The 23,890-nt window shown below is 43.1% G+C and overlaps 2 protein-coding genes across 3 annotated transcripts in view; one reads left to right on the top strand and one right to left on the bottom strand.

Moving 5' to 3' along the window:
* Positions 1-574: 574 nt before the first annotated feature.
* On the bottom strand, positions 575-15,885 carry LOC142580007 (uncharacterized). Its single transcript, XM_075690724.1, has 3 exons — positions 12,313-15,885; positions 8,005-8,178; positions 575-6,615 (listed from the first exon to the last, which is right to left on the bottom strand). The coding sequence occupies exons 1-2, from the start codon at positions 12,558-12,560 to the stop codon at positions 8,019-8,021; spliced, it is 408 nt and encodes a 135-aa protein (XP_075546839.1). The 5' UTR covers positions 12,561-15,885; the 3' UTR covers positions 575-6,615; positions 8,005-8,018.
* A 3,844-nt stretch (positions 15,886-19,729) lies between these two features.
* Stam (signal transducing adaptor molecule) overlaps positions 19,730-23,890 on the top strand; it is an 86,280-nt gene continuing 82,119 nt past the window's right edge. Inside the window, exon 1 of one of the 2 annotated variants that reach the window (XM_075690725.1) lies at positions 19,730-20,108. In XM_075690725.1, the coding sequence (XP_075546840.1) occupies positions 20,066-20,108 (43 nt within the window). In that variant the 5' untranslated portion in view covers positions 19,730-20,065. The remainder of the gene's footprint in view (positions 20,109-23,890) is intronic. The other variant, XM_075690726.1, reaches the window with a different exon arrangement.

Genomic DNA, 23,890 nt, shown 5'->3' on the forward strand with positions numbered 1-23,890 from the left:
TTAAATTGAGGATGACGCAACGGGCAATGGAAAGAAGAATGATAGGTGTAACGTTAAGGGATAAGAAAAGAGCAGATTGGGTGAGGGAACAAACGTGAGTTAATGACATCTTAGTTGAAATCAAGAAAAAGAAATAGGGGCGGGGGGGGGGGGAGGCATGGGCAGGACATGTAATGAGGAGGGAAGATAACCGATGGTCACTGAGGGTTACGGACTGGATTCCAAGGGAAGGGAAGCGTAGCAGGGGGTGGCAGAAAGTTAGGTGGGCGGATGAGATTAAGAAGTTTGCAGGGACAACATGGCCACAATTAGTACATGACCAGGGTAGTTGGAGAAGTATGGGAGAGGCCTTTGCCCTGCAGTGGGCGTAACCAGGCTGCTGATGATGATGATATTTTGAAAAGTATGGTACTGCACATTTCACCTACCTGGCATGATGCCAACATTCTTGGCAACTTGAGTGACATTGTACTCGCTCACATGCAACTTGCGCACAAGCTGCACATTTAGAGGCCCCAAAAGTGTGCTTTCATGGAAACTCATTCCAAGCCCAAGCAATCCGAGTGGCACAATATGCTGCACAACAATGCGCATATTTTATTCAGAAAGCTCCATGACATCATTGTGATCAATGTACATTCCAAATAACATGCTGCATTTAAAAAGAAGGATTCTTTGCCAAAGGTGTTGTACTGCAACTTTTACAATGCCTCCTGATTATCTTTGTAACCAAAGGGTTCACTTCAGTTAGACCAGATTGAGCAACTCAGTGTGGTTAAAGTGACATGGCTGTTACAGCTTTGCTGAGTTGTCCTAAAAGTGCTGCCTGATATGCTTCTTCGCGACATTGCACCTTCTTAAGAGTGGCCTGCTGGGCGAGTTGGTGCATGGCACTTTGTAAGGGCGGGCCAGCAAATGGAAAGGATACTAGCAAAAGAATTGTGAGGCAAGACAAATCTTCCTGTTCCTTTCTCTGTGTATTGCCTCATGAATTTTTTTTCTTTGTATCCTTTCCATTTGAGGGCATGCCCTTGCATAATACACCTTCTTGTCACAAGATGGCTGGCTAGTTCCCACGCAGTACATTTTCATCTTCATCAGAACAGAAAAGGAACACTGGGAATTAATAGACATTTTCTTTCAAACACATCTAGAGATGAGGTGGCTACTGTTGCAGCAGCAGGTGCACGTGATGCTGCTAACATTGTTGCCCAGCGCATTGTGGTACGTAGGCAAGAAAATCGGCTGCTACCTCTTTATGGACAAGTGACGCTATACAAAAAGAGCAATGCAGTACACTCATGTTTTGAGTAGACATGAGAGCCACACGAGTGCGCGGTTGCAGCCTCAAGCAAGCGCGTTTCTGCGGAACTTGGACACTTCTTGTGGCGAGGACGTACAGTGCACAGAACACTGTCAGGTACGTGGAGACTTGTTCAACTCTTGGACAGTCGCCCCAATGCACCTCAATTAATTGGCTCGATAGCTAGACAGCAGCGGTGGCACCAATTAAGTAACTACGCAGCTGTGCCACCAAACCGCATGCTGTGTATTCATTACTCTATTTACACAAAAGCGCACAATTTCTTAACAGTGTGCATACAAGCGTTTTTCCCAATGCCTTGTGCAAACCATCGCTAAATTGTTAGTACAACTTTTTTTGCGGGCTATGCGAGACAAAAATACTTTTCAATACTTCAGCTATAAATAATAATAACAATCCATTTTTGAAAAGAAGACTGGCATCAGCTGACTGAATTACATAGATCGATTGAACAGTGATGTGAGCCAGCAGGCTCTTTTGAGAAAAGCGCTGATTGCTGATATTTGAATGCCTGAAAAACAGCACAACATAGTTCAACATGGCAATGTTAAAACCTGTAAGTTGGAACAAATCAGCTCTGACAAAACTTGGCAAATTGCAGTGCGTAAAATACTACAGTTAATCATTGTACATCACCATGCAAAGAACATACATGATTGATCTGACTGATATTTGCATCCTGAAATCTTTCACTGCAATAACAAAAAAATAAGGAAAGCAAAGTGGCAAAAACAACTAATTAATATGACAAAGAAAATCAGTCTGATCAAACTGCCATGAACGGTTTTTCATTGCACTAGAAATTACACGATAAACATTATACAACACAGCATGTCTGCTTTGGTCACCTGTGTGACCTTTCCACAGTTCTCTCGGAGAAGTTTCATCTCATAAACTGGCTTCAGTCCAAAGGCAGTGGATATTTTTTATGTCGTATCACTCTGGTCTTCGACTAGATGTAAATATTCAACTAAAACTCTTCGGCACAGATTGTTGCCATGCAACCCTGCTGCACAGCCACCTTTGTCCATGCCTGCCCAAACTGCGATTACAGATAGGTGACGTGCCTGCAACTTCAGCTTGCAAATCGTCACCAAACGTGAATCTACAAACAATAAATATGACACACCCAAGCAAATAGTATCAGCACACTCACAACAATGTACCATCATATGACTGCCTAAAAGCAAAACATGTCACATGCACCCTCCACATGACACTGTCATAATGAGTACCAACATAAAGATGCCTACATTTCTTTTTGTACACATTGCGCTGCTAACCTATGCAAAAGATAACCACAATTCATTTATACAAAATATATTTTATGAAATAAGCACTGGTAGATAGCAAAATGCTGGCTCTTCAGGTGAGTTACTTCAAAAGCAGAAATTAATTGTATGAGAACTGCAATCTTTGTGTAGTCAATTAATAATGCTTAACTATTTATCGTAAATACCTTACTTTGGGTCATATGTAACCATTGCAGAATTGAAACCAGGCAATAATTAAGTGATGTATGCTTAGGAAAATTATGAGATTATCACAATGTTTAAGATGCCAGTGCTTAATATGTGCTACGAAACACAATGGTGTCCCATTTAGTTTTGTCTCAAGATGCAAATGGTGGACTTTTTGGAACAATAGTAAGTAGAACACTAATGTATTTTATCCAAGTATATCCTTGGGGAAGCTATTGTGGAAGCAGTGGCAATTGCCTCAGCATTTCTTGTTGAGCATATGTCCTCATTAATGCTTGGATTCAATTTTGCAGTTGTAACATATAGGCCCTGAATTTATAAGCTACAAGTTAATACTACAGGTACAATACAAGTTAATACAAGTTGGTACTTTGTTTGGTTATCCAAATGAATATCGAGCTTCCCTGTGCAAACACTTTCTGTCTGTTCAACATTGGTGGTTAAGACAGTAGGACTTGAAGTTATGCTCCTTGACGCACATTTTATGTGACGTTTAGTGCTAAAGGCACATTTGTTTCATGATAAGCTTAGTGTAAAACATGCACTAATCAGCCCAACTGGAAATTCAACAAAGGCATAATTCCTATACGGAGAGCCCATATTTCAGTGGGTCGCCCTAAACTCCTTAACTGAATTTGTTGCTTTCTTGCACGATGGGTGCAACATGCCATCACAAGAGAAAGCTTGGTTCTTGAAGAAGACCTCCATGGGGACATGTACAATGAATTTGCAAAATACTGTGCTCTGAAAACTATGGAGCCAAGTGACACTATACAGTAATTGGCTGAAAGCCGCCCACCACACAAACAATGTGTCAAATGGCTTGCACCGAGTAAACCGCAATGCAGTACGTCGCAGCCCCGTTATCAAGTCCTATTGGATGTGCATGCTGAGGCAGTTGCAGAAGTTAGCACTTGTCCCAGATCTCAGCGTTGTGTGCGGTGATCGTTTACCTTGTGTAAATAGGTGACACAGCTTCTGCCAGTGTCCAGTGTCCAAAGTAACTGCCTTGTCCATGCAAATCACAAACAGATTGGAAAGCATGCAAGTTTAATGCTCGATGGCTTTACAGGGTGAGTGATGCATCAGAGAAACAGAATGCCCCCCCCTCTAATCACCGCAACTTGCCAAACAAAACTTCATCCTTAAAATTCTTAAAGGTAACAAACATTCTTAGTGTTCCAGCGAGAAGTCATCACCTTTCGTTTACAAGCATTAGGTTGTTGTGTGTTGTACGTAGCCCAATTTTAAAGCGAACTGTCCTGGACCTTCCCAACTGTGTTGCAAGATAGCTCACACTTTAAAGAAAAGACATTGAATTACATGCCTGATGGTGGGATCAAACCCCCAGCACAGCAGCCCAACACTCCAACCGTCAGGCCACAGTAGCACGCATGCTTCTATCGTGCCAGCTAGCTCCTGGAGATGTCACACTGGCCAGCAAGTTGTGTGGGAGCACATTTACGTGCGGCAGTTTCATGTCAAAGATGCAGGAATGAAGTGGCAAAATCTGTGGCATTTCACTGACCGCTTCACGAAAGCATCGCTTCACATAGATTCCAAGATGTGCATTAGATCTGCAAAAATTGTTTTCACCTTTTATCTTCGAAGCGATGATTTCACTGCAGCAGAACTCGCATGCAAGCAATATATGCAGTGGCACAGAGTGCAACGACTTTTAAGGGGTGAATTGTATCTTAGGGGGAAAAAAAACTCTAAAAAATCTTTATTTCTCAAGTTGTGGCATTGACATCTTGTAGAGTTTGTAGATATATCTAACTTTATGTGCTTATTTCAAATATGAACTCCATTTTTGTTTACCTCATTTGGTTTCAATTATATGAAATTTTCTTTTACTTTTAAGCAAGACAGCAAGAGTTGCGAGGCTTTGAAAGAGACTTCCAAAAAGAACAGAACTCCGAGTGTCAACTTCCAAGTCCTGCAACTCTTCTTCTAGGTTAGCCAAAGCAACAAGGTTGGTCGTACTGTATTTCTTGAATCATGCCGAAGCCACTGATAACCTGTCTAGTCAAATCTGAATAATTGATCTCTTGTAAATTTTGCTGAATATTATATTAGGTAAATGAAACTTCAACCACATTATGAACAAATGAGATACAGAAAAATGGATTCCATGTATTTGAAATAGGCATATAAAATTACATTTGTCTACAAGTTTACAGTGCCGTAACTTGAAGAATGAAGATTTCTAAAGAAGTTTTCTGCGAGACACAATTCCCCACCTAAAGGAAAACAAATCTATGCTCACGCTGAAGAGGTTCAGCAGAGTTCAAGTTTGCAGAGTCGGATGTTACAATGCATTTTCATGGTCTGTTATATTGTGCTAGAGAGATAACGCTTCTTGTAAAAGGCAGTCAAAGGGCAAGCTTCTACAGCAAATATTTTGATTCTTTGGTACCATGTGCACTGACTTAGTACGCTGCCATACTTTGCCAGTAAGTTAACTTCAACTCAATGACTTTACAGTGTTACGAACAGGTCGGACAAAACTACTTTGACCAAGTTTGCCACTACACGGTTTCACGACTCGTCTGTTGAATTCATGCACGGGGTGCACGCGAGCATTACTGGTAAAACACTGCACACTTAACGTCACATAATTTAGAAATAACAAAAAGCCTTAGTTTAGATGCTGGGTTTTTGGCACGGAAATCTCTCGTAGGTATACATGGCCTGCCTTCCTTGATACTTAGTTTTACATCGAGCTGATTACCTGCGAGGGATTACTGTCTTGTATCATCGTAGCAGTAACAAACACACAAGCTCGCAGTTCTGTTTAGCAGACTTATGCTGAGAATTACTGTTGACAAGAAGAACTGTATGATGTTAGTGCACAGCGCATGCAAGAAAGCAGAGCACGTGTAGCAGCCCGTGTGTGCAACACTCCGGTGCCAATGGTCCAACAGTGCAGGCCACAGTTTTCCAGCTGGTAATTCAGGTGGCTGAGATAAAACACGGATGAATTCTGTTTCAAGTCCAGCGTGCTCCCCTTCTAGCAAGCCCGAGTTGATGGCTACGTCGCAAAGCTATGCATCCCTGCAGTAGCAGTTCGGCACTGCGTAGCAGCTGTTCCAATAAAATGTTGCAGAGGTTTTTAAATATAATGGAGGGCACTACATGCTAAGTGAGTGGAATCAGCCATATGCTGCTACTGAGTATTTTTTCATTAGGCCTGATAAGTTGTTTAGCTTAAATTGATTTAAAGACAGTTTCTCATCGTCCCCTACAACTTAGTAAATGATGCCACGGTAAACAACTGAAACATTGCTTAATTACTCTTATACAAAGTGCTGAAAAAAAGTCAACTTTAGGAAAGGCCACAGATAGCAACTTAAGCTGATTCTATTTATGTATAGCCTACCACTATGTATCTTTCAAAATTTGTGGCAATATTTAGTTCGTACAGCTAACGTATCTACTGATGCTACTCATCCATTTCATACAGAAAGAAGCAAGGAACATCCAACAAAAGGTCCACATTTCATATTGGCCATATGCACAACATGCAAGACCCTGTATCATGAGACGCACATGCACCCACTCGGCAAGGGCACAGCCTCAGTGCACACAATGGACGTTTCAGTGGCTCAAACAAAGTAAGATTCGCAAGCGAGATCGTAAGAAGCAACGAGACTCGTAGGATGCAGGCACGACAGGTGGTCACTGGTTGCCGCAGCTGCGCTGCTAGACACCACTGAACGATGCGCAGGCTCGGCTGTTGCAGACACATCCCACGACAAAGCTCAGATCTCTGTTGGCCAAAATGCCATCACTCGTGACATCAGAAACCTGCAAGGGAAAAATGGCCAGAAGTACAACTTTGCAGGTGTGGTTGTTTCAGGCTGGCCTAGCTATTGGCTCAAACAAAACCTCTGTCCCCAGATAAACACCAATAAATATCTGTGGGACATCCCATTTAAGTCATGACGTCTGCAAGCAAAAATAACATGTTTCGAAGAAGGATCCTGGATGCTCAGAGAAAATTTAAGGTGTGCTGCCTACACAGTCTCTTAAAAGTGCCCTGAAACACTTTTCTAACAAATCAATGAATGTCCTCACTGTTAAAGGACGTCGCCTCATGAATCTCCTGCCATAAAAGTTTTAGAAATTCTTCGAAATATAAGTGGAGTTAAGACGTAGTTATTAGATGGCCTCAGGAGCCTCTTCTACAGATTGGCAACATTTTCTTACCATGTGCGAAAAGTGTTTCAGGGCCCATTTAATGCCAAATATTTATTCAATCTGACTCACGTTATGACTGATTTATATACATATTCATGGTACATGTACACGTGCATCACGCACATATCATGCGTACATGTACACACACATACTGTCGTGCCTAATACAGAAGCCAGTGACCAAGAATTTCATCAAGAAATTCGATTTTCATAACATGGAAAAAAAATAAAGTGCAGAAATATAGATACAAATCTGCTTATGGGGCAATGCAATTGTTAAGGCTGAGGCTGAGTGTTGTTCACAAACGCATATTGAACCCGTTGATGAGGTGAATGTGAGTTCGCCAATTCAAATCTGGCCTGCATTGCAGTCACTGACTTGGCTCAGTTTACTGGCCGGTAGCGCACGACAATTCAAGTTGCTGCTTGCGTCCATCAGGGCAGTTTCAAATACTACATCCATTTGGTTGTAGCTAGGTCAGCCTTGAATGTAGGTTAGCCCCTTAAGATAAGAGCCCACATGGCAATAAAATAGAATGTAGATGAATCCCCGTTTCTAGGAGAAAATACAAATGTTTTCGTATGTGCCTTTATTTTGGCAGTTCATTCACAGGCCAAGATTGAAGGCATGACATCATATTTTATCACTGTCAGGTGCTTTTTCTGTGATAAAGACACAAGTTAGATTTTGTGGTGGTGAGGAGGTTTGGTGTACCCGGTTACAGCTGACTGTGTTTGATCACGATTGTAAGTTGACGCCACTAGTTTCATACAATATATTTTGGAAAGAGGGTCAACCCATTATCACATAAGTAGACTATTAAAACTCTATTAAACTCATGGTGCACTGTGTGATGGTTTGGTAGCCAAATTATACCTTAATTTCTTTTAATTCCTGAGTATGGCCATGAACAGCTTACACTTGTGCTAACTTCCACAAATAATCAGTGGTCTCCTAGGAATTTAATTGAATGAGGGTTGACTGCATATTCCCCACCTGTGTCGCCGGCATCAGAAGTCTGTGTGGGTGCTGCGGTGATACTGGAGGTGCCACGACTGCCGGAATTTGCGCGAGCACACGTCGCACTGGAAGGGCCGGACCCCCGTGTGGATCTTGACATGCCGGTTGCGGTCACTGTTGCGTGCAAATGCCTTGCCGCACACACCACAGCTGCAAGCAACAGCGCACTACTTTTCAAGGCTAGCGCAAGCGTCCTGCAAATGCAGAGGCGCACCACGACACTGTGAATTAAATGCCTTACGGGCCAAATGAAAGGCAGTGAAAATATTTTCGGTATGTGATGTCACACAAAGGCAGCCCGGTTACCCACCTTTTCCAATCGTTTCAGAGCCGTCATTTCAATATACAGTCGAATGCCTTTATAGCGAAGTCTCTTGTATGTTTGAGATGTGCTCTTGTCCCCAAGAGTTTTTTAAAACCCCACAATTGCAGGTCTACGGCTGTGCATGCGGGTCCCCTTCCCGAGCCCCGGTCTGGGCCCACTGCTTGCAGCCTAAGCCTGGCCAGGGCTTCCTCTGAAGGACAGCCAGCCCGCCTAGGCCGGCCCGGTATGAAAGCTTCGAGGCCCACATCCAGTGTGGCCCATCCAGACACTGTGACCAATTTTGTTGTGGTGACCAAATAGTATTTTTTTCAGATTAAATGAAATTTTATGTACAATGTCAAATTAGGAGCTAATTAAACATACAAAGTTTACTTCATTCGGAAGACACACAACCGCATCATAGGTTACCACACAAAAACAAGTTGTCCAGCAACTCGAGTTTCAAACAAATATTTCAAATTCTTCAGACAAATTCTGCAAGTGATGTTCAAAGACCTTAGCGTCCATGTTTCGGGCTTGAGTCGAGCTCTATATGTCGCCCAGCCCGCCCGATAAAAGGATATGGGTCACTTGCGCCCAGCCCAAGCCTGAGTCAAGATAATGTCAGGCTGCCCGAGTCTGACCCACCAGCCCCGTTGGGTATGAGTGTTTGGGTTACCCGGAGCCCTTGAATGCCTCTACGCCAGTAAACTTGATGCATGGACAAAATAAAAAGGATGTACTAAGTGCATTTACCATATTACATTCAGCTAGGAGGCAAAGCATATTTGCTTGATGAGTTGTCACATACAGTACTTCTAAATTTTCAATAAAGGTTTAGTGACTGGTCAAGAGAAATTTAAACATCGCAAAGCAACACAGCATCTATGAGAGACACTATAGGGCAGGTATCTGGGTCAATTTGGACCTCCTGGATAACTTTATTGCGTACCAAAGGTTTACAACACTTGATCAATTTTGCAATCTGGAAGCGATTAGCATGCATATGGGAACTGTACCTGCAATCTTGTGCTCCTGAGCACAATGCCATGACCACTAAACCGGCTGTGCTGTGTTTCAAGGGAAAGGAGAGCACACCAGGACTGAAGAAGTCTGTGGACAATTAATGTGCCTCAACGTTGTGGGGGTTCCACTCTGCGTGCGGCTAGGGCTGAAGGCGTGCTCCGGATCTAGCCCCGCGCAGTCGCTTTGTGTTACTCCCCAACCCGTAGCGCGGGAATCGCGGCTACGTCGGGTTCGAACGAATAAGGCAACCAGCGGCGTCAACTGTAAGAACGTTTATTGCTACCGGCAATAAAGAACACTGGCAGAGGGACGTCCTCTCTGTAATAGTAATAAATAGGCTGGCCTCGTTGCCCGGGATAGTCAGGCAACGTGGTCACTCACGGGTTGCGGCAGGTACTCCAGTCCGGCAGGTTAGGGGTCCAGCCTCAGAGAGAGAGGGTCTCCCCCAGTCTTTTGTACCTTTTTACCTGGGCGAGGGGAACGTCCTCCTCGCCCGTCAGCCACCTGCCCGCAAGTCGGGGAGGAAGGGCGCGCGCACGCGTCGCGAGAGCGAGGGAGAATCGGGAGAGGGCACAGTGCGCCTCTCCCCTGTCTACGCCAGCTCTCGACGCGACGGTGCGGGGGAAGATGGGCGCGTGTGCTCCCCACAACGTATAGGTATTACTGTTTTTCTGCAAGAGCATGTTTTTCAATATTGCACTGTCCTCCCATTATGATGACGTCCCACTGGTGCTGCCTGCGCAAGGCCACATGCAATTGGAAATGACGGAGCCTGCTGTTGCAATCCTGTAACCTTAAAAGTACTGCTCACAGTCGACACTCGACGGTGCCGAATGTACGCTGAGCAGGTGTAGCTACCAAAGAGGCCCTGCAACACTCCTCAGCAAATTGTCGAATATAATCTGCCACAAGATGTTACACAGACTCGCAATTCTCCTGTCATGAAACTTTTTTTCAGCTTGCTTTATATCCACAGAGCCATGGAAAGCCAAGTCACTTTTGTCACCTTTGCAGTACTAACCTTGTACGAAATATTCCTAGCATGCTGGATCCAGGCTAAGGTTCCTGCTCGACCAAATGACAAGCTACCGACAGAAATGCAGCACAACAGTTACACCTCGATACAGCTGAATCAGTAAAATTGGAAATTTGCTTCATTATATCAAAATTTTGTTATAATTCAATATTTTATGCAAATAAAGTGCAGTCGCCATTTTTCTTACATGGAAAGGGCCGCAATATCTTCCGAATTATCAGGCAATCAGAAAAAGCAAATATAAATAAGCAAAAAAAGCAATAATTTTATTGAATTTGAGAGTCGGCAATGCAAAGCGCTGGGCAGCGCTTTTCGATTTTTTTTCTCTGGTAGTGCCTCTTGCTTTAACGCATCTCTGAAACCCAAGATTGCGCAACGTCCAGCACGAAACGTGTGATAAGACAGTGAACAATGCCATGCCATCTCAGCTCGCCGAGTCCTTGCACATGCAGCAGATTACCTCTAAAACAGGGCGCGCCAGCTGCATGTGCGCTCAGCCATGTGCAGCCATGGCTGCATCAGAAAAGGAGATGTGCACCAACCTATCCCTCGCTCTTCTTCCCCACACCCCCTTCCTGTCGTGGCTCATGCTTCATCACATTATCACGTGTTCATTCCCCTTCCCCATTTCCCCTTGCTCGCGCAGGAAGATGGCAGTCATCAAGCCACCATACTTCTTGGCTTACTCTTGCAAGGTTTCACTGCTCCCACCTAAAGCATACAGCGCACGATGCGCGATGAGATCTTATTGAATTTGGCAATTATACGAAATGTGATAATACTTCACTTCTGCAGTCACTATCGAACCTGCAATGCGCAATTTGAGAGGTACATTTGCAAGCAACCACATGTCAGTGAGCCATTTGACCGTCTGCATTTGCACAGAATTTTCCATTTGTCGTCTCAGTATTTCTACGTGGCAGCAGTGAAATTTTATTTATTCAAATCGTGTCTAAACAAACTTGTTTTGTCAAGGTAAAAAAAAGTTATAAAAGTTAAATACTTCATTTTGTTATACTGAAGTTCGTTATCTTAAGTTTAACTGTACATAATTTCTTCCATTGCTTTGACGTTTTGCTAGCTGTTTACTTTCTCGTTGTTGAAGCCATGATTATGATCATGGTCATGGCCATAGTCGTGAAACAAATTATCCGCATCGACAAAGTGGCATCACATCTCGTATAACGTCATGGGGTGTACCGCCCATTGCGGTGGCATAGTGGCTTTGGTGTTACGCTGCTAAGCTCGAGGGCGTGGGATTGAATCCCGGCAGTGGCAACTGCATTTCTATGGGGCTGAAATGCAAAAACGCCCATGTGCCATGCTCTGGGTGCATGTTAAAGAACCCCAGGTGGTCGAAATTAATCTATAGTCCCCACTACAGCATGCCTGCCTCATGATCATATTGTGGTTTTAGCAAGTAAAACCTCAGAATTTAAGTTTTTTTTAGTCATGGGGTGTGCCTAAATGACGGTGTGAGGGTTTCAGGAAGCCACAACGTAGGACACTGTCTTTTCGAGCCAGACTGCATCTTTCCCTCTGCGCATAGGAGGATGATCAGGTGTTCATGACAGTGCTGTCTGTCTGTCAAGGTGAAAAAGTGCTGTTCACACAGCATTCCGCCCGCATTGTTAACAGGATCCTTGTGCAGCAATGCAATAAATGGCTCTAGTTGGTATAGGCCCATGATTATCTTGCACACCATGTTGCACAGAAAACAGAAGGAACAACAGAAATTGAGCGACTGAAACACAAACACCAATTGTGTTTGTGTTCAATACAAAATTTGCTTGCGAGTTCTGTATACATCCCATCTCTCTCTCTCTTTTCTATTTTGTTGTCTGGGTTTTGCCATGCAGCCCAGTAAGGCTGTTTGCTGTACGCAGCACGGATAAGGCCCCGTGGTCTGCAGTCCCACCTGAACGGTCTGTCCTTGAGGTGCTGTGTCTGGTGCAGACTGTGTTCAAGCCGGTCGTTGCAGGCGAAGCGGCAGTAGCGGCATGCATAGCGGCCCCGTCCACGGGGCAGTGGCCTCTCACTGCAACGGTGTGCGCGCAACTGGTCTTCCGTCACCAGGTCCGTGCCACACAGTGAGCAGCTGATCCCCTCTCGCTTGATCAGGTCTGCAGTGGACGCTGCGGCTGGCTTTGCAGGGCTGTCTGTCATTTGAACAAGAAAGCGGCGGTGGTCAGCAGAGAGCAGATTGGCTTTTGGTTGAGCCTGCACAATACTACATGGCTGCAGGCATCATCGAAGCTATCTCTGGTAAATGGAGGCCTTAGAATTGAAATAGTTATGAAAAAATAAGGATGACAACACTGTCGGAGGCTAGTAGAAATTGAAACAATGAACACATTGCTAAAGGAACAGAGTGACATGTGCCTAAGTAATATGCCTAAACTTGTGACTATGTGCCTAAGTAATAAGCCTCAACTTGAACCTCATTTTTTAACTGCGCCACATGAATGTGACACACACAGGAGCTTTTCCTCAACTGCCGAAGACACAGCACTTAAATGATTCCCCTGGGTGAACCTTACAATGAGACGAATTGGAAACACTCAAGTGCATTCGAATAGACCTTGAATGCCAAGTTATGAAATTTTCACTCGGCAATCATCATGGAGTTTTGTCGAAGCACAGTGGCCGCTCCACTCAAGGGTGGCATTACCATATCCGCTTTATTGAATTGAGTCAAGAAGAGAAACTCTTTAGAATGTGGCAGTAACTGTCACAGAGATAATCGCAACATATTTGGGCTAGGCAATGTTCGACAGTTTTCACATGAACCATATAAGTTGGCAGAAATGTTTAAACAAACCACCAGTGATTGCTTTCTAAATGCCACAGTGAACGAGAACAGTGGAAGAGAGCCTATGTTTTTTTTTATCACTTGTAACTTCACTAACTGCACATTTGGGACTTGACCTTTTCAACAGTTCTCCCACAACAGGCCAACTGCTGAGAAGTGAGCACAATAAATATGCGGCTACACAAACACGTTCACTAAGACTTGGAGTAGACTGGCAAATGTGCTACCAGTGCAAAGCTACCCAGTGCTAGGCTACCAGTGCTACTAGGCTATCAGTGCTATACAAGGACATGTTGACTACGAGTCAGATGGGAGAAATTAGAATGACAGACGTCAAATTTGTGCCTCTTCACAGCAAGGAAACTTTTTTCAGTAGGAAATGTCCAATTTTATATGCGGTCACTGTTCTTTTCTTTCTTCACTTTGCCTTGTCAGTCACCAATGCTTGCTCATGCATTTTGGTGTTCGAATCTTCCTTGATATTGCCTGCCCACCTCTTTTTGCGGTGATCTCTCTTTGTTTTGCCACTGGAGTCACTTAGCTATTGTTTCCTCCTTGGCAACATTGCTACCAGCTTCTATAACCATGTGACCAAACCTGGCCTCCCTTTCAAACCTGGGCTGCAATGTCGGCAACTCCGATAAGAACAATGACATTGTGAGCCACAGGCAAACTTCCCTTGCAGAACACATGCCAGTAGGTATTTTCAAGACACCTGATTTTGATTACGTCACAGTGGTAAAAGTTGAATAAGTTGGTTCTGCTGCACTAAATGGCACCATGAGCGACAATGAGTAAGCCAGCAGCAAGGAACTGAACTGGTCAATGCATAGGTCAGATGCCCACACTTTGTTGTTAAGTGCGTCACTGTAGAATTTCCCATCCATCTCACCTAGCACTTTCTAGCGATGACAAAGGTCACCCCTGTGCTCAGTTACTCCATTTTACCCATAAACACGACAAGTACGTAAAACACCATCTTCTAGAGGGTGAACACCGTCCCTGACAGAAACACTAAATTATCATTAGCATAACAATTTGCTCCACATTGCAGTTCAACAGTGAAAGTTCCACGCTCTGCAGCAAACACTGGGCAGTCTAAATGTGACAGCTGTTCTCCAGATATAGTCATTTCAATCTCCATCTTTTCCTGGTACTCCAAGCATCCACTCGTTGTTCCAGCCCCTTGCATCTTGCAAATGTTGCTACATCAGCAGGCCAAATGCGAAGACGAGCAGAGGTTGCTTGTTCAAGCAAACGCTTCTTGAACTTGAAACAGTACACGCAAGTACATCATCTGCAGTCCTGTGCACCTAAAAGGTACAAAAAGCCACAACACATCAATCTAAGAAAGGCTTTACACAATGTGCAAGACATGATAAAGTAACTTTCAATAAAGTAACTTACATCACACAACTGTCAATCAATGCAAACAGAAATAACCAATCTTGTTTCTCTTCAATTAGCTGCTTCCTTCCCATTTATGTATGCTTTGCTTTACAGTGATATTTTTCAACTTTGCCAGTCTGACTTTGTATGTCCCTGGTACATTTGGCAGAGACTGTATGACACACATGGGAAATGATGTGTCAAAATAAACTTTAGCACTTCCCTTTTCAGTTCATCATCAAGATATCCAACTTTTTTTTTGTCAAATACTATGATTATGAGTTCTTTAATTCTCTATTTGCAACTACAGCAAGAGCCAACCAGCCATAAAATTAAGCACCATGCAATATTTGCTCTAAATGATGGTTTCATAATTAACTACAACAACATATGACATAGCAAACATGACATAAAGTCAAGGTCACCAGTGCTGCAGCTACATCTCGCATTACAAAGCACGATTTTATGCATAGAACATTTGCATTGCAATTTTTGTAATGAGTTCATGAAATGAGAAACTGACTGTGATCATAAGGTTAAAAGATATATGTTTTCATTTGCTTTGTTTTTTGACTGGTATACAACTCTCTAGCAGACGAAATAAAAGAAGGGTAACTTGAAGAAAGTTTGTATATTTCTCTTCAGCAAACTTTTCAAATAAAGGTAATTTCTGTCAGGCCTGTAACGTGTGTAGTATCATTTATCTTTGATCTGGTTCTGTAATAGCATGCTAACAACTATGTGCTCTGTAATGAAGATCTTCACAATTCTGTTTCTGGATCGTACAGACCTGCAAGAAAAAATAAAACACATTAGGCATGTTGAAAAAAACTAGAACGCCATTTTTTTTTGTGCATATCACACCCAGAGTTTGACAGAACTGACTGGGTGACAACAGAGAATCAGCGAAAAAAAAAATGTTTAATGGCACCAGAAGTGGAACTTCATGGGAGGATCACGAAAATTGTTTGCTATTGTGCAATCATACACCTTGTCGACACAACGAACAACCTAGTATTGTGAGAATAAATGTCTCCAGCATTACTACACTGCAAAGACTTTGTTCTATATTTAAAGAAAAAAGTGAGAAATTGATGGAAGGAAACATTCCTTTTCTTGCTTTGGACATGACACAATGAAACACATGACTGCTCTGATATGGTACCTAGCCTATTATTGAGATTCATTTGAATGCAACTACATTTTAAAACACTTCGAGGTTTGCTCCGCTACTCCAAACTAATTGGGGGCATATAACGGCGATTACAAAAGTTTCATTCACTTGCACACTATCAAGTAACTTCTAGCACTATGTATGTATGTATGTATATATATATATATATATATATATATATATATATATATATATATATATATATATATATATATATATATATATAGGCCTTAGCAACTGCATATGTGGAGTAGAAAAAGATAAGAATATTGGTTGCATTCCCTTGCTTTGAATACTGTGCGCATAATGGGTAATCGAATTAGAATGTTATGAAGTGTTTCAGATCTACTAGTTATTAACAGTGTTTACAACTTAAACTGTAAACGAAAAGCAACCGCCAATGACATACGAGAGTGTGGATACACAGTGCTGAAGTTCTGACTAGCTGGTCTGGAATACGCATCAAAAGGAGACAGGCGCCTCCAGCCGATGAGCACTCTGGCATGTCCACTCTGGTGGACATGTCCACTAGGTGGACACTCACCGAATACCCCCCTTGATGTAAGCAGAGAGCTGGGACATGATAGATCTGAAGGCAAAAATGCATTTATCATGACTTGATGAGCACAGGATGACATACACTGAACTGTCATGTTTCTTAGAAACCTTATAACCACAAAAAATGGTGCCTCCATTGCCTACATTTCATGCAATGTTTTGTCAAGTGCCTGGCTTCTAGAAGTAACAAACTGACACTATTCAAGGTAATTAGAATACTATTATTATATAAAAAGCTATATGGTAGAGAAAGTTGAGCCATATTTGTAGATAAGCTACAATAACTTATATTAATAAATTGATATATAACATACTTGGCTTACTATTATTATTATTATTATTTTTTGCATTATATGAAGGCCCAAACCCTCTATACCTTGTTGTCACGTTTAACTATGGCAACAATTACTAAAGTTAATCTACAGGAATCGCAGAGTTTCAAGGTTTCACCGACAACATGTCCTCGTCTTTGTCGACACTCAATTCGCTTTGTAGCCCCCATCTTCCGCAGTGAGCGGCAAAGATCACAAGCAGGCCAACGACAATACTGCATGATACAAAATATGCTGTTAGCTCATGTGCTAATACACTGGCACGTGCCAGAGAATAAAAAAAAAAAATCTATTATAACACTTGCCTTCACAAACTAGGTTCAGTTTCACTATATCCAGAAATGTGACTGCACCATGACATCACGATGCACAATAACTTGCCCATTTCTTGCGCTGGCTGTGGCTGCCACACAGAAGCGCAGCCAGAAAAGAAAAAAAAACATGCAGTGCTCTGCTTATTTTTTTATGAATAACATCATCACACCTGGCCTTGCTGCTACATGAAGTCAGCAAATTTTACTCCTTGCAAGAAGCGGGTGGCAGAGTTAATTCAACTTTGAAAATATATGTCACTACTTCTTAAAAAAAAAAATACATGTCAACAGAAGCTGACATGTTGATGGCTATGATAAAATAACAGATTTCAGCAGAAGTTGGACCTTAAAGAACCTGCAGAAAACAATATGAAGGTAAAAAGCTCTGAAATAAAAGTGTTAAAGCCACACGGGAATGCATTGATAACAAATGCAGACCTCATTGGCTGTCTGAATGAACCTCCAACCAGTTGTCACGTTTCTCCAGCAAGGAAATGCACATTTAGTTTATATTTTTGTGTGTGAAATTCATTAACCAGGAGACAAAAACTTACATTTCAAAGGCTGCAGTTAAGGACTAAAACATGCATCCTGCACAGTATGTGCCATGTACAACAGGTGTTGCCAGAAGTCTGTTGATTTTAACGAAACATCAAGTGTTCATTTTCACCCATCAACCAGAAAGAACACTTTTAGAGCACCCAGAAGTAGTGAATTATGCTTGCAAGTGTTCTGTGCAGTAACTGCAGTACTTCTTACAAGACAATGTTGCTTTAAGGTACCTCAGATGGTGTTGCACTCGCTCTAACAACACAAGCAAAATTACGCTCCCTGGCTCTCGAGAGTGGTCGACAGCCTTTTTTCAGCACCAGCAAGTGTGCAACGTTATTCCTCTTTGCAATAATGTGGCCGTTAAAGAGAATTATTTTTTTGTGTGCTTCAAGAAGGCAGGCCAAACCTCAGGTGCCTGTTTCGGGAGTCAACATCTGCTACACACACTAGAACCTTTGCACAGAATAGCTCTACATTGAGCAAGCTGACACGGTAATTTTTCCAAGGTGGAAATGAGCAATAAATTCATGAGGGGTGGCACAGTAAACCTTTAACTATTTAACTATAAAGTAGCATAACTTAAACAGAAAACACGTGTTATGTTTTCCTGTGTACGTGTATCTGTATGTGATTGTGTTCATTAGCTGGAACTTTGCAGCTCATAGTTTTTGCAACACAGCTGAACATTGTACACAGCAGTAAAAGATACATAGAATTTATACACTGATATGACTATAAATGTTTTATATAGAAGATAGCATGCATTAGTTTGAAAGTGTCTTGTATAATTTACTACATGAAATTAAACATAATTCTATCTATCTATCTATCTATCTATCTATCTATCTATCTATCTATCTATCTATCTATCTATCTATCTATCTATCTATCTATCTATCTATCTATCTGTCTGTCTGTCTGTCTGTCTGTCTGTCTGTCTGTCTGTCTGTCTGTCTGTCTGTCTGTCTGTCTATCTATCTATCTATCTATCTATCTATCTATCTATCTATCTACCTATCTATCTATCTATCTATCTATCTATCTAACTAACTAACTAACTAACTAACTAACTAACTAACTAACTAACTAACTAACTAAGCTAGCAAAAGTGTTGCAATATATGGGCATAAGTCCGGGCGTTAAACTATTCAAGTTTACGTACCTTCAGAACATCCACGCACTGGAATAAGCGTGTGCTACTTGAAATGAAATTAATTTTCGCCCCACTTATTTATTTGGTAAGTGTTTTATACTGGGTAGCAATTACGCACGCAGCTCACGAATAACAGAGTTGCCGATAGACAAGCGAAACTTACGATTGTACATACTAGCATGGGCGTTTAGTTGGTCATCAACAAGAAAATCGTAGCACAAGATGATCTGTTCCACATCACTATTATGTGAGCGGAAACCGCGGACAAACATCACCCGAGCCCGCTCTCCGCATATTGCCCCAAACCTCCTGAGCCAAGAGAAACGCTGTCAAAGCAGTTATGTAACGAGCACAGTTCGCGTCCACCAGCAGCTCTCGCACACATCTAGACTCGGTATAAAGAAGAAACCATCGTCGCTTAAATTGCCTCTTCAAGAGGGGCGCTCGTCGCAGAAAATAAGCTGCGGGAATCCAAAATATTGCCGTGTGTTTACAGGATCACCAACGAAGAGGCTGCGAATACACGCAGCGCAGAGGCGATCGGCTGGCGAGACCTTCGACGACGCACGCATATAGCGTTCTACGCGTCCTTCGAGTAATTCCGGCGGGCAACACCTTGGGAGCTCGCGTCGTCGTCGCACACCGGCGAGCCTCTCCCCGGCGCAGGACTCCGAGTCAGCGCGCACGAAACGTACAACACGGCAAATCGCACCATCGGTTGCGCCATCGTCGATCAGATATGCGCCAACACAACCGAAAGCATCGCACACACACAAACAGCTGAGGCGATCAACGACGACGTCCCATGGTACCGTCGGAAAAGCTAAAGCGAAACTACTGTTGATCACGCTACCGATGCGAGGGACACTGTGGTATGGTAAGATTAGTCCCGCGGATTACTAAGTGTGAGAAAGTATGTTTGTCAAAATTGCGAAGACGTAAAAAATTTAATGGCTTCTTACTTTAATGCGCACGCTACCTATTACTGGAAGATAAGTACGTTTAGTGTGATCACAACTGCGGTGGTAGTGCCCTCTGGGTGTCTCCAGGAAAAGCGTTACATCATCATCGCTGGCGAAAGCAAGTGAATGGTGGCAGAGGAAAAGTCGCGTTGCTGCCTGTTGGGTGTTCGTGCGTCGTCGTTTTCTCGTTTATAACCGTGCTACTCCTGCTACACTTCAGCACCTTCGAATATCGTCCAACACAGAGCTGCCGTGTGCTGGTGCGAAATTCAGCGACGGGTCGCGGCTTCAGTGTCGCCGCAGCAACGAGGGAGGCGTCGCGACAAGGCGTCCGCGAGCACTCCGTGTTGAGCTCGTTAGCTCGCCGCCGCCGTCGAAAATGTTAAACTAAACCCAGACACGGACAGATCCGGGCGTGCAGGAAGATGCCGTTTCTCGGGGCGAGTTCTGCGTTCCAGCAGGATGTCGGTAAGTTGGTGCAGCCTCTGTGCCGAGAGGAGCAGCAGAACTCGCTTATCACCCGTAATCCCTGTAGGCCTGATGGAAACCTCGGCGTATTTATTTTACGAATAGCATGGCCTCTCGCGTCCAGTGCACGCTTGAGAGCTCGCGTTTAGCGTTATGTGTCAGAACGATAACCTTATTGTTGCAACGGCTGCGTAGACATCCCCAGGGCCAGTTATCATCGGCGACCGTCGCTTGTCCGGTGCGTCACTCGGTACGGGTCATGCAACCTTGTTTTGGTTTTGGATTTTGTGACGCAGTTGCCGAACTCGAGAAAGTCCATTAGTCACGCCGAGTCCATGTTATTTCACCGAATTTTTCTTTTCTTCACTGGCACCGTCTGTAGCGCACAGAACGAGAGCCGAATGTGTTGCTCCGAAAGCTCGAGCCCACGAAAGGCGTCAACACCTCGTGACAAGGACGCGGATACCTCCAATTCATTGTGCATTGTGACGAAAGCGTGGCCTTGCAGATCGCAGGTTCCGATTTGACAGTTAAACACACCACGCAGTGCGCGCAATGCCAGTTTCTTTGTAGTTGCGATAGACTGGCACTTAATCATTAAATTATGTGGGTAACTGGATGAAAATATTCCACATTTGCATTCTTTTAAAATTTTAGTCCAAACAATATTTCTGAAAAAGAAAAAAAAAGAAATACGAGTCTTTTTTTTTCTAATGCTGGAACCTGCTTTGGGCTGCTGGCCAATAATGTAATCGTGGTTGGGCAGTCCTAAGCAGCGTGTAACGAAGGCTATTGCACGCAGTGGCAACTCTTGCTTGTCACCGAGCGTTGTCGGGGAATAGCTGTGAAATAGGTCGTGCTCGTGTAATCGTCAGAGGCAGTCACTCTCGCACAAGTTTACTTATATGGCAGTCAAGCTCACATGCACACTCTACGAGGTGCCTTCTTTTCAAAGCGTTCCACTGACTTGGTCCGATAGTGTTTTGCAACATGTATTGTGGCTGCCTGTAGCCCTCAGTGTCTAACTTGCGGCTGCAGCAACAACTTGCCCAGTACAGAATAAGAAATGTCAAGCAAATGTTTCATCGCAAAGTAAAGAACCACAGCCTTGATTTTTTTGCCCCGTGTACGAGTCCAATAATAAGTGGTTGTCATTGTGCTTTGGTTTACTTGTTTGTTGAGGCCCGGTTTCACACTGAGATCGCTGTTATGTTTTCCAAGCTTTCACTGCTGCCTCAATTTTTATGCCCTGGGCACATGTTGGCTGCAGAGTTTACAGCAAACAAGGAGCAGCTCTGTTGTAGGAGTTGCTTGTACTGCAGATACATATCTGGTATGACAAAATGTTGAACCAACCTGCATACATTCAATGACAAATGCTATCTGGAAATGCAGATCTGCAGTGATGGATGAACCCTCCTGCACATTCGGTTGTGTGCACATATTGTAATGTTTGTATTGTAATAACACATTTTGTATTGTAATAACAAAAGCTTTAAAAGACTTTTGCTGTAAAAGACTTTTAGCTTGAGTTTTAATGTTTAGTTGACAGTCTTGTACAGGTGGCTAAAGAGAGGGTAAGGGTGGTAAAATGTGAGTGTGTTTGCATGATGTCAGCTGCTGAGCAACTAGAAAAATGCGATGCAATGTCACAGGATGGGTGCAACCAGGAACTAAGCAAAGGAAATTGCTCTGTGCCCCACAAACACCACCCATTACATTGTTTTGCTACAGTTCATACTTTTTTTTGCTCTTATGTGACCTTGGTGTTTGCTGCCTTGTTTCACAACTGATTCTAAAAAAAAAAGCTTTCACGGTTTCTTTGTACTTGGGGCAGTGCTTGATGTTGAAGATACCTTGGTGGAGGCCTTGTCTTGGTCCAACATAGTTCTTTTGCATTCCTGAAGCAGTTGAAAAAGGAAATAAATCGGATAATATTCTTACAGCAATTACAATGCATAAGTCATAATCGTAATGCTTAAAATAGTTGCATGAACTAATTTTGTGCTGTACTTTGAAGGGCAAGCACGAAGCAAAGTGTTAGGTGAACAGGTCACATTCTCTTGCACCGTGAACCATTCTTGGCAATGCCCACCATACACTTGCCACCTTGTCTTTGATCAGGAATTGTGCATTACTGCAGAGATCGGGTTGGCTCGTTAACACGTCTTCTGGGAGGGTGGCTGCATGCATTGAATTTGTGTTGTTGCTGATTATGATTGAACTACACAGCAGGAGAGTGTGTAATGATGATGGTATTGAATAAAAATGACTGCATTTAACATTGTTGAAGTAGTCCTACACACTGTCAACGGTGTTCATGACTGTTCCAGGTAGCTGATTTGGGGAAAGAAGCAAACATGAAGTATCTCTTCACATAAGTTTCATAGTGAGCCAAGTTGGCAAACTAAGGATGACTGCTTGATTAAACTAGATTAATTGTTCATTACCAGCCACAGGTGTCAATAACGTCTCATTGCTGAGCATGATGGTGCAGGTTCAAATGCCCGACTGCTGCGCACATATTCTGATAAAACCGTAAATGTAAAAATATTTGTGTACAGTGCACGTGCACATTGAAGACAACCAGGCGCTGTTTCTTGGGCGAGTTGGAATTGCATACTGGTATGGGTTGCACTTTCTAAGGCAAGTGCACTGGAAGGCACACACATAAACAAGTGAGAACGCTCCCGCTTCTTCTTTTTTTTTTTTGTGCCTCACCGTGTTCATGTCTTGAAAAGCGCAACCCATACCTCTAGACAACCAGGTGGTCAAAATTAATCGAGCCTCCCCCCCCCACCCCACTATGGCATCCCTCATACCCGCACATGTTGCCTTGAGAAATAAATCAAATATATAGGGCCATGTTTGTGGTCATATCTATTTTTGACAAAGGAACAAGAATATGTGATCACCTTTAGAGTCTGTGCAGGAGTATGTTTATCTAGGTCAATTGCTCATGGGGATCATAATCATGAGGAGGAAATTTGCAGAAGAATAAAAATAGGTTGGAGCACATACGGCAGGCATTACCAAATTATGACTGGGAGCTTAACGCTATCATTGAAAAGAAAAGTGTGCAATCATATTCTACTGCTGCGAACATGTGGGGCAGAAACTTGGTGGTTAACAAAGAAGCTCGAGAACAAGTTAAGGACAGCACAAAGAGCGCTGGAACGAAAAATGCTTACTCTAACATTAAGACACAGGGAGAGAGCGGTGTGGATCAGAGGGCAAATATGGCGTAACCAGTGTTCTAGCTGATAGAAAGAGGAAAAAATGGACATGGGCGTACCATGTAATATGTACATAGGGCAGATAGCTGGTGGCCTGTTAGAGTTACAGAATGAGGGTCAAGGCAAATGCAGTCGAGGGTGGCAGCAAATTTGGTGGCGAGATGGTATTAGGAAATTTGTAGGTGCAACTTAGAATCGGCTTGTGGAAGACAAGGATAATTATCGCTGGGACGGGCCTTCATCCTGTAGCGGATATAAGTATAGGCTGCTATTGATGATCTTTATGGTACAGTACATTTGATTAATTGTTCGAAACATTGAGTATGGGAAATCAGTTCTGCAGAAACTCGCAAGGTTGGGGAAGGTTATGGGGTTTCTTTTGTAGCTTTGTTAGAAGTTGGGAGGATGTTAATTTTCTCTTTCATGAACTTTCCTCCACCTTGCAAGCTTCTGCAGAACTGATTTGCCATATTCAGTGTCTCTTGGCCTTGCACTACAATTGGCTAGCCTTTTGGTTAGCCCAGATGGTAGACTAACCACCCCTAG

Source organism: Dermacentor variabilis, chromosome 4 (assembly GCF_050947875.1).
Source record: "Dermacentor variabilis isolate Ectoservices chromosome 4, ASM5094787v1, whole genome shotgun sequence".
Classification (NCBI taxonomy): Eukaryota; Metazoa; Arthropoda; class Arachnida; order Ixodida; family Ixodidae; genus Dermacentor; species Dermacentor variabilis.